An 11,217-nucleotide genomic window follows, 5' to 3' on the forward strand; every position below is an offset into this window, starting at 1 on the left:
ACAACAAAGGACTTATTATCAAAGGATGACAATTATGAAATAAAATTATCTCAAAGGAAGATAATGGAAAGAATTACAAGCCATGACTTTGGATATTCCATTTTTCAAGACGATTGGAAGTATAATCACCATTTTCAGATAGAACAGAGAAATTAAGAAGAATATCTTAAAGCTGTGACAGTCACCTATGAAAATATGCAAAGTCTCAGTCAACAAATATCCTATAGCCTACATCAGATATATCATACTAGGCAAAAACCCTATGAATTCAGAGAATGTGGGAAAGTCTTTAATTACCACTCACTGCTAATTCACCATGGGAGAAATCACACCAAAGAAAAATGCTATGAATGTACGGATCGTGGAAAGACTCTTAGCAGTTTCTCAAAACTTACAGACATTACAGAATTCATAATGGAGAAAACTCTATGACTGTAATGAGTGTTGGAAAGCTCTCCACCACCCCTCAAATCTCATTTGACATCACAGAATTCATACTGGAGAAAGACCCGATGAATGTAAGGAATGTGGAAAGGCTTTTGGTCGTGGCTCACACCTCACTCTACACCAGAGAATTCATACTGGAGAGAAACCCTAGGAATGCAAAGAATGTAGAAAAGCTTTCAGTTACCACTCATCCCTCCTTTGATATGAAAAAACACATGCTAAAGGAAAACCGCTATGAATATAAAGACTGTGGGAAGGCTTTTAGCAACAGCTCAATTCTTAAGGGACATCAAAGAGTTTACAGTGGAGAAAGACCCTATGAATGTGGGAAACGTGGGAAAGCCTTCCATCACCACTCAATCCTTACTCAACATCAGAGAATTCACACTGGAGAAAGACCCTATGAATGTAACAATTGTAATAAAGCCTTCCGTTATCATTCACATCTTATTGGACATCAAAAAATTCATTCCAGAGCAAACCTCTTTGAATGTAAGGAATGTAGACAGTCCTTTAGTCATAACAGAGAACTTTCACACTATCAATGAATTCATACAGGTGAGAAATTTTGTGATTGTAAGGAATGTGGCAAATCTTTTGGTCAAGGAGCACAACCTACTCATCATCAGGTAATTCACACTGGTGAGAAACCCTATGAATGTAAGGTGTGTGGGAAGGCCTTTATCCCTGGTTCATGTCTTACTCGACAGAAGAAAATTCATGCTAGAGAAAGAAAATCTCTAGTATTGTAATGAATGTAGGCAATCCTTTGCTTCTAAGGAATCTCTTATGGGACATCAGATAGTTACTAGATGAGAACTCTATGCATGTATTTTATAATTTGCATCAGAGAATTCATGCAGAAGAAAGGCCACATGAATGTAAAAATATAATAACTATATCATGTCAATGATTTATATTAGCATGAAATTATACTCATATGAATAATGTGGAAAAACTTAGTTTATACTTTATTCTACTTAGTGGATTTATAATAAAGACAGTCTTTATAACGAATGTAACAAATGTAGGAAGCCATTATAAAGATTTTATTTAACAAATTAGGAGATTATAAAAACATTCTTTAATATGAAAAATATGGGGAAGTAATCCCATATTGAACATCAAAAGAAAAAAAAACAGCCCACTTTGACAGAAAAACAATAGAATGATAAATCAAGTAAAAAAGTTGAGCTAAAACAAAATACACTATCAGCTTGGTAATTTAAGGAAGAAACTCAAAGTACAAAATACAAATTTTCAGTAATGAATGATATGAGAGTACTACATACCAAATGCTGTGTAATGTGACCCAAAGCTATACTGATAGGAAAATGTATATCCTTGATACATGCATATAATTTAATAAACAGAAAAATAAACCACGTGTAAAACACAGGAAGGTAGAAAGCAAAATAACTTCCAAAACGAGAAGATAAGAATTAATAAATGTAGAGATTAAGTCAACTCTATTTTTATTTTTATTTTTTAAAGATTTTATTTATTTATTTGGCAGAGAGAAATCACAGGTAGGCAGAGAGGCAGGCAGAGAGAGGGGAAAGCAGGCTCCCTGCTAAGCAGAGAGCCCGATGCAGGGCTCCATCCCAGGATCCTGGGATCACGACCGGAGCTGAAGGCACAGGCTTTAACCCCCTGAGCCACTCAGACGCCCCAAGTCAACTCTATTTTAGATTTAGTCTGTAATCCAGAAGTATTCTTTCTAGAGGTCAGAATATGGGTATGGTCCAGAAAAAAATTAAAAACTAAAGACATTATGAATGAGGTATTTTATATAACAATGTAGACAGAGATTCTTCTTAAACATTCTACTACTATATACCAGTAAGTTTGAACATCCAGAGAAGGATTTTCATACTGTTGACATTTTGGATCAGAGAACTGTTGTGAGGAGCTCTCCTGGGTAGTGTAGGGTGTTTGTAGTAGCATCCCTGTCCTCTGCTCACTAGATTGTCAGTATTATCCCCTTCCCACTAATTTTGAGGAAAAAGAATGTTTCCAGACATTTAAATGTCTGGGGTAGAGGAGAGTGTAAAACTGCCCCCAGTTGGCAGTTACTGATCTACATGAAATTAAAGAAAATAACCTAATTTTATTCAGGAAGAAATAGAAAACCTGAATAAAACATAACCAACAAGAAAAAATGTTAAAATATTTAAAGATATAACACCTTAAAAGTTCCCCAAAGACCAGGTGTTTTTAAGAACACAGCATGCTGGGGTGCCTGGGTGGTACAGTTGGTCCGGTGACCACAGCTTAGGTTGTGATCTCAAGGTCCTGGGGTTAAGCCCCCCTTTAGCCTTGAGTCAGGCTCCTACTTAGTGTTGAGTTGGCATGTCCCTTTGCCTCTCCCCTCTGACCTGCCCCCCATTTGTGTGTGCTCTCTCTCAAATGAATGAATAAATCTTAAAAAAAAAAAAAAAATAAGAATACAGCATTCCAATCCTTCAAGTAATAGATAATTTATATAATATGTAAATTCTTCCAGAGCCTGGGGGGAAAAAATAGAATGCTTACCAACTTATATAAGAGGTCACTAAAACTCACTTAAATGGGACAAAGAGTATGTAGTGGTTTGAATGATGTCTCCCCAAAATTCATGTTGAGGCCCTAACCCCCAATGCCTCAAAATGTGACTGTTTGGAGATAGGGCTATTAAAGGGATGATTAAGTTACAATGAGTCCCTTAGAGTAGAACCTAATTCAATCTGACTGGTGTCCTTATAAGAGGAAATTTGGACACACAAAGAGACACCAGGAATATACCTGCACAAAGAGACCATACGAAGACCTAGCAGGAAGGTGGCCATCTGTAAGCCAAGCAGAGAGGTCTTGGAAGAAACCAAACCTTGGTCTTGGACTTCTAGCCTCCATAACTATGATCAAATACATTTCTGTTGGGGCGCCTGGGTGGCTCAGTGGGTTAAGCCTCTGCCTTTGGCTCGGGTCATGATCTCAGGGTCCTGGGATCGAGCCCCGCATCGGGCTCTCTGCTCAGCGGGGAGCCTGCTTCTCCCTCTCTCTCTGCCTGCCTCTCTGCCTACTTGTGATCTCTCTCTGTCAAATAAATAAATAAAATCTTTAAAAAAAATACATTTCTGTTGTTTAAGCCACCCAATGTATGATATTTGCTATGGCATTGTTAGCAAGCTAATACAGAGTACACAAATAACATTAAAAGCCAATGTAAAGGATTTTTACATCTTTATAAAGAGGGACATAAAAATTCTAATAAGAAAAGCCTAACGCTATATTAATTACTACCATATAAGGTAATTTACTCAAATTCTCTAAGACCTAACCTCTTTCACTTAATGATATATCCAGGGTCTGTATATCCCAAATTCAGGAAAACATAATAATTTTCAAAAGACATGATCTAGCCTCAACTTCTGGATTCATCTATTGTATATCTATATGGTCTAAAGAGTTGTAGTGTGTATGTTTATTTGCCCAATTAAATTCAATTGTTGAAGTATTACAGTAACTAGAATATACAATATTTTAAAATCTGGTAAGCCAAGTCCCCCACCACAGTTTTTTCTTTTCTGCCTACTCTCTCGTTCTTCTATTGCTTAGAATTATATCAACTTTTCTATTAATTGAATTTTTATTCTATTAAAACTTTACATCAAGGAACATGGTTTTTGACACTGATTTTTCTTATTATATTCCCTTTAATAAAATTTTATAGTATTTCATATGAATCTCATTGCTTTCTTGTTCAGATTTTTTTTTAAAGATTTTATTTTTAAGTAATCTCTACACCCAACATGGGGTTTGAACTCCCAACTCCAAGATCAAGAGTCACATGCTCTACTGACTGAGCTGGGCAGGTGCCCCTTGTTCAGATTTATTTATTCTTGTGTTTCATGACCTTGGTACTATATATATATGTGTATACATATGTGTGTATATATACACATATATATAAATTTGGTACTGTATATATATATATATATTCATATTTAACTGGTTATAGCTTATATAGAAAATGGTGTTAATTTTTATATGTGTCTTATATTTAGTCATCATACCAAATATGTTTTCCTACGGTGTCTTGGTTTATCCAGATGTGTATATATAGGATTTAAATAGAAATAATTCTGACTCTTCCTTTCCCATGTTTACATCAATTATTTTCTAGCCCTGTTGATTGGTTTACATTTCTAAAACCATGTTTAATAACTGAAATGAGTATACATGTCCTCATCTCCTTCTAGATATAAATGGAAATGGCTTCGGTATTTCAATAAGTAGCATATTCCCCATGGGGTTTGGTAGACAGCTTCGGTCATAGTAAAGGCTGGCCTTTCTATCTTTATATTAATTTAATTAGAAATGACAACTAAGTTTTATCACACATCTTTTGGCAGTAATCATACAATTTTTATCCTTTAACTTACTGAGTAATAAAATATTTCCTGGTATTACAGTATGCTTTATTACAACATAAATTCTATTTTGCTATAATATGAAAGCAAAATATCCCATGTGTTAAGTTTTAAGACAAAGATTCTTGTAGAGTTAGTTACTTTTTAGTATTTTGGTTGAATGGCAAAGCTAAGGATATAATAAATCTGGAACCTTTCTAGGAAAATTCAGCTATTTACAGCTTGGGTTATGGTCAGTTCCACTGAAGAAGACAGCCTTGGAGACTGTGATAATATAATATATAATTAGAAAAGTACACCAGAAGTTTTGCAGAATACAGTCACAAGTAGAATATAATAAATGGGGTTCCTTTTGTTGTTGTTCTTTGTTTTCTTTTATCTCTAATTTGACAATTAATATTCTTAGGCTCCAGCCTTTGCAAAAAAATGGTTATGAATTGCTCAGCATCTTATTGCTGACAACATTGACTGTTACTTAGAAGCTCACATTATACAACTCCAGTTTCAGCCAAGACTGAAGCAAAAATAACGTGTGTGTGTGTATAATAATATATAAACATATATAACACACATCTATATAATATATACATATGTCTAGTAGAACAAAGAACTAAGAAAGGCCTAGAGTAATTAGAGTTCTATATTAAGAAAATGTGAAATTCGGGGCGCCTGGGTGGCTCAGTGGGTTAAGCCGCTGCCTTCGGCTCAGGTCATGATCTCGGAGTCCTGGGATCGAGCCCCGCATCGGGCTCTCTGCTCAGCAGGGAGCCTGCTTCCTCCTCTCTCTCTGCCTGCCTCTCTGCCTGCTTGTGATCTCTCTGTCAAATAAATAAATAAAATCTTTAAAAAAAAAAAAAAAGAAAATGTGAAATTATAACTCTCTTCCTCTACATATTATGAATATTTTAATAACCTATACATCATGTAATAACATTTAGAATTTTTGCATCTTTACATGTAAGTGAAATTGCTGTATAAATGTGGATTTTTTTCCCCTACTTTAAGACTTATTTTGGGGCTCCTGGATGGCTCAGTTGGTTGGGTGACTGCCTTCAGCTCAGGTCATGATCCCGGAGACCCAGGATCAAGTCCTACATCAGGCTCCCAGCTCCGTGGGAAGTCTGCTTCTCCATCTGACCATCTCCCCTCTCATACTCTCTCTCACTTTCTCTCTAATAAATAAATAAAATTTTTTTAAAGATTTATTTTTAAGACTTATTTTTTTTAAGATTTTATTTATTTGTTTGACAGAGAGAGATCACAAATAGGCAGAGAGGCAGGCGGGGGTGGGGTGGGGGGGAGTAGGCTCCCAGCTGAGCAGAAAGCCCAATGTAGGGCTCAATCCCAGGACCCTGAGATCATGACCTGAGCTGAAGGCAGAGGCTTAACCCACTGAGCCACCCAGGTGCCCCTTTAAGACTTATTTTTGTCATACTTATTTTATCATACTTTAGGACTAAGATTAAGTTATTTTCATAAAATGAACTGGGAGTTCATGTTTTTTTCTAATCTGGAATAATTTGGTGGTCTTAAAGGCTAGCCTACTGTAGCACTTAACTAGAAACTCCAGTTGAATGTGGGCTGTTTTGGGAGCTGTCCTTGTCTTGTCCAGACTTACTGTGAATACCTCTGGTGTTTTATCCTAAAGTATATAATACATTTTAGGTTTTTGTTAGCAATGTTTTAGCAGGTTAAAAATGTTCTCTTCTATATCAGATTGGCTAAGTTTTTTCTTTTCTTTTTTTTTTTTTTTAAGTAGGCTCCACGCCCAGTGTGGAGCCCAATGTGGGGGCCTAAACCCACGATTCTGAGACAAAGACCTGAGCTGAGATCAAGAGTCAGATGCTTAACTGACTGAGCCACCCAGGTACTCCATGACTGGCTAAATTTTTGTTTTGTTTTCAAATTAGGAAGTTATATTTAATATAATCAAATGGTTTTTTAAAAGTTTTTATTTAAATTTCAGTTAACTTATAGTGTAATATTCTTTCAAATGCTTTTCCTATGTCTACTGGTATGACTTCTAGTGTTTCCTTATTAAGCAAGGTGTTTTTAATGGGTTTTATGAAGTAGCTTTTATGAAATTAAAAAGTTGTCCTCTATTCCTAGTTACCCAAAAGGGGCTTTCCCCACTTTAATCTTGAAGTAATCTTGAATTTTATCAACCATTTTTTTCTCCCTTGGCTGAGATATATGATTTGTCTTCATTAATCTAATAGTATAGCTTATTCAGCTGATATTTTTCCTGATACTAAATTTATCTTTACCGGGCCCCTGGGTGGCTCAGTGAGTTAAAGCCTCTGCCTTCGGCTTGGGTCATGATCCCAGAGTCCTGGGATCAAGCGCCGCATTGGGCTCTTTGCTCAGCAGGCAGACTGCTTCCTCCTCTCTCTCTGCCTACTTGTGATCTCTGTCAAATAAATAAATAAAATCTTTAAAATAAATAAATAAATTTATCTTTGCATTTCTGGAATAAACACCACTTTGTCACAATATCCCTTCTTTTAACTCACAGCTATAATTTATTTCTTAATAAATTAAGTAGTAGGATTTTTGTTTATATGATAATAAATGAGATCAGTGTATGATTTTTTTATTCCTTGGATTTTCTTTGTTTTAGCTGTTATGGTTATAGTAATCTCAAAGTACAATTAGTAGTCTTCTTTTTCTAGTCAGTGGAACAGTTTTAACAGTTTTTTTAAGACATAAATTATTTTTTCCTTGAAGGTTTAAAAACTTACTTATAATTGGGGTCCCTGGCTGGCTTAGTCCATGGAGCATGCTACTCCTGTCTCTGGATTGTGGGTTTGAGCCACACATTGGGTGTAGAGATTACTTAAAAATAAAATCTTAAAAAAAAGCCCTTTTAATCATTTGTTCCAAGTGTCTTTTGGCTGGAGAGTTCTTAGACTATTAATACATTTTTAAAAAGATTTTATTTATTTAGCTGAGAGAGAGAGAACGAGAGAAGGAGCAGGGGGAAGGGACAGAGGCAGAGGGAGAAGCAGACTCCCCGCTGAGCAGGGAGCCCCACATGGGGATTGATCCCAGGACCTTGGGATCATGACCTGAGCTGAAGGCAGACACTTAACCAAGGCACCCCATTATTACTTTTCTTAAATGGCTAATGGCCTATTGAAATTTCCTGTTTCTTTTCAAGAAAATTTTGTTAATTTGAAAAAGTTGATAATTTAATCTAAGTATTTAAAATGCTAGCATTAAATCTATTTACTGATTTTTAATGCCTACTGTATCTAAAGTTAAATCTCTGATAGTCCTAATTTTTATGCATTTCCTTTTTCTTGATGAATTATACTAAAGTTTTGTTCGGGGGCACCTGGGTTAACTGTTCAGCCTTTGGCTCAGGTTATGATCTCAGGGTCCTGGGATAGAGCCCTGCATCAGGCTCCCTGCTCAGTGGAGAATCTTCTTCTCTCTCCCCCTGCCCTCACTTAAGCTCATTTTCTCTCTCTTTCTCTCTCATAAATAAAAAAATCTTTTTTTAAAAAGTTTTACTTTGTTTCTCCCCCAAACAAGTTTTCACTGTTATAAATGTATCTTTGGTATTTTTGCTTGCTGCTTGTCTCATTAGAGTCTGATGTTTATTTCATTTTTTCTTTCTTTGAGTTTATTTTTTGAAACCACTTGAATAGAAAACTGCCCTATTTTTAATTTTTCTTGTAGTTAATGCATTTAAAGCTATTAATTTTAGATCCCCATTTTGATATAAAGTTCCTTATTTTTTAGTTTTTAATGTTTCCTGATTTCCATTATAATTGCTTTTTGACCTATAAAAAATTTAAGATTGTTTTGGGTCTCCAAACATGCTTTGATTTCCTTCCTTCCTTCCTTCCTTCCTTCCTTCTTTCCTTCCTTCCTTCTTCCCTCCCTCCCTCCCTTCCTTCCTTTCTTTATTGCTTGTAATTTAATTACCTTGTAGTCCAGCAGGTGGACTATAGGATATTCAGTCTTTGAAGCATGGGAAATATTCTGTTTGTGCTTGTAAAGAAGTATCAAAAAAAGGGGGGTCGCCTGGGCAGCTCAGTGGGTTAAGCCTCTGCCTTCGGCTCAGGTCCTGATCTCAGGGTCCTGGGATCGAGCCTGATCTCAGGGTCCTGGGATCAAGCCCCGAATCAGGCTTGCATCAGGCTCTCTGCTCAGCAGGGAGCCTGCTTCCCTCTCTCCCTGCCTACCTCTCTGCCTACCTGTGATCTCTCTCTCTGTGTCAAATAAATAAAGTCTTTTAAAAAAAAGTATTTTTGCAGAGAAGCTTTCACAATATACCTTGTAAATCAAGATAGTTGTGTTGTTAAATTTTAATATATTCTTACTGTTTGTAACTAATGAATCAATTTATGTACTGTACTGTTAAAAGATCTATGATTGTAGATTTGTTAACTTCTCCTTATAATTCCTTCTCAAGTTGTAACTTACATATTTTGAGACTATATTACTAGAGCCATACAGGTTCTTCACTGTTAAATCTTCATGGCATGTTTTTTATTATTATTATTTAGTATTCACTCTTCATTCCTATAAATGTGCTTGGTCTAATGTACTATTTGAGTGGTATTAACATTGCCGTATTTACTTTATTTTGCCAAGAGTTTGCATGAGACATTTTTTCCTTTATTTTCAGTCCTTTTTTTTTTCAATACTTTCTTAAGGTTTATCTCTTATAAGCACCATATACCTAGATTTTGTTTTGTCACCCATTCTATAATCTCTTGTCTTTTTTTTTTAAGATTTTATTGCTTTATTTGACAGAGATCACAAGCAGGCAGAGAGGCAGGCAGAGAGAGAGAGAGAGAGAGGAGGAAACGGGCTCCCCGTGGAGCAGAGAGCCCAATGTGGGGCTCAATCCCAGGACCTTGGGATCATAACCTGAGCCAAAGGCAGACACCTAACCGATTGGCCGCCCAGGCACTCCTATTTTTTTTAAGATTTTATTTATTTGATAGCAAGAGAGAGGAAAAGATAGGTGAGTGGGGGGAGGGTCAGGGGAAGGGATAGAAGCAGACTCCATGGAGAGCATGGAGTAGGAGTGAGCCCCACTACCGGCTCTACACTCAGGGGAGAGTCTGCTTGAGATTGTCTCCTTCTCCCTTTCCTCCTCACTTGCATGCTCTCTCTCTAAAATCAATCAATCAATCAATCAATCACCCCATAAATTTCCAAAACACCCCATAGGAAGTGGTATTGCCCCACTGAATTTTAATGATTACTGTTGTATTTCTGACCTGCAAAAATCAATCACGAAAATTTCCAACAACACTTAATGATATTCAGTATCTTTATCCTCCTCCCAAATAAAGAAGTCAAGGGCTTGAGTGTGCTTTAACTACCTTCTGAACACCCTCTCCAAACTGTCAGTGTCTAAACAGTGCTCCAGTGAAAATACAATGTGAGCCACAGGTGACTTTAAATTTTTTGTGTGTGGAGATATTTAAAAAGTTAAAAGAAACAGGTGCAATAAGTTTTAATAATATATTTTAATGCAACATGTCCAAGATATTATCATTTCAACATGTAATTAATACAAAATTGTTAGGAAGATATTCTATTAAGTTCTATGCCTTTTGTACTAACAGGACATCGCAGTTTGGACTAGCCATGTCTAGGTGCGCAATTACAATAGCCACATATTGCTAGTGGCTACTATATTGGACAGCACAGATAAAGAATGTTAGTTCTACTTTTTAAAAAAGTCATGCATTTGGGGCGCCTGGGTGGCTCAGTGGGTTAAGGCCTCTGCCTTTGGCTCGGGTCGTGATCTCAGGGTCCTGGGATCGAGCCCCGCGTCGGGCTCTCTGCTCAGTGGGGAGCCTGCTTCCCTCTCTCTCTGCCTGCCTCTCTGCCTACTTGTGATCTCTCTCTCTGTCAAATAAATAAATAAAATCTTTAAAAAAAATAAAATAAAAAAAGTCATGCATTAAACAGACATTATTTTTTAGTCTGCAGTTAAACTTAACAAAATATCTTGTAAATTTCTATGCTTATTATTTCTTGCATGAGTTCTTCCTGGTTTCTCTTGTTTCTTCTTCTTGCACTTGTGGTTTCTTGTTCCTTCACACTTGTCCTTTACCTAGTATATTCCTCACCCACAGTATCTTTATAACTTGGTTCTTCAAAGTCAGGATTTTGCTCTCACCTCCTCAGAATGCCCTTCTCAAGGTGCCTGGGTGGCACAGTCAGTTAAGTGTCCAACTCTTGGTTTTGGCTCAGGTCATAATCTCGGGGTCATGAGATCAAGCCTTGCATGGGACTCCATGCTTGGTGTTGGGTCTGCTTGGGAGTCTCTCTCCCTCTGGCCCTCCCACTTGTGTTCTTTCAAATAAATAAATACATAAATCTTTTA

At 36.6% G+C, this 11,217-nt stretch overlaps 1 protein-coding gene across 1 annotated transcript; it reads left to right on the forward strand.

Annotated features, from left to right (window-relative positions):
* Positions 1–512: 512 nt before the first annotated feature.
* Positions 513–995, forward strand: LOC111161396 (zinc finger protein 570). Its single transcript, XM_022525014.1, has one exon. The coding sequence runs from the start codon at positions 513–515 to the stop codon at positions 993–995; it is 483 nt and encodes a 160-aa protein (XP_022380722.1).
* The last annotated feature ends 10,222 nt before the right edge of the window (positions 996–11,217 follow it).

Source organism: Enhydra lutris, unplaced genomic scaffold (genome assembly GCF_002288905.1).
Source record: "Enhydra lutris kenyoni isolate GAN:26980312 unplaced genomic scaffold, ASM228890v2 scaffoldscaffold85, whole genome shotgun sequence".
In the NCBI taxonomy this organism is placed as follows: Eukaryota; Metazoa; Chordata; class Mammalia; order Carnivora; family Mustelidae; genus Enhydra; species Enhydra lutris.

Excerpts from the sequence above, each read along its gene's own strand:
- LOC111161396 (XM_022525014.1), top strand. The coding sequence starts at position 513 with ATGAATGTAAGGAATGTGGAAAGGCTTTTGGTCGTGGCTCACACCTCA.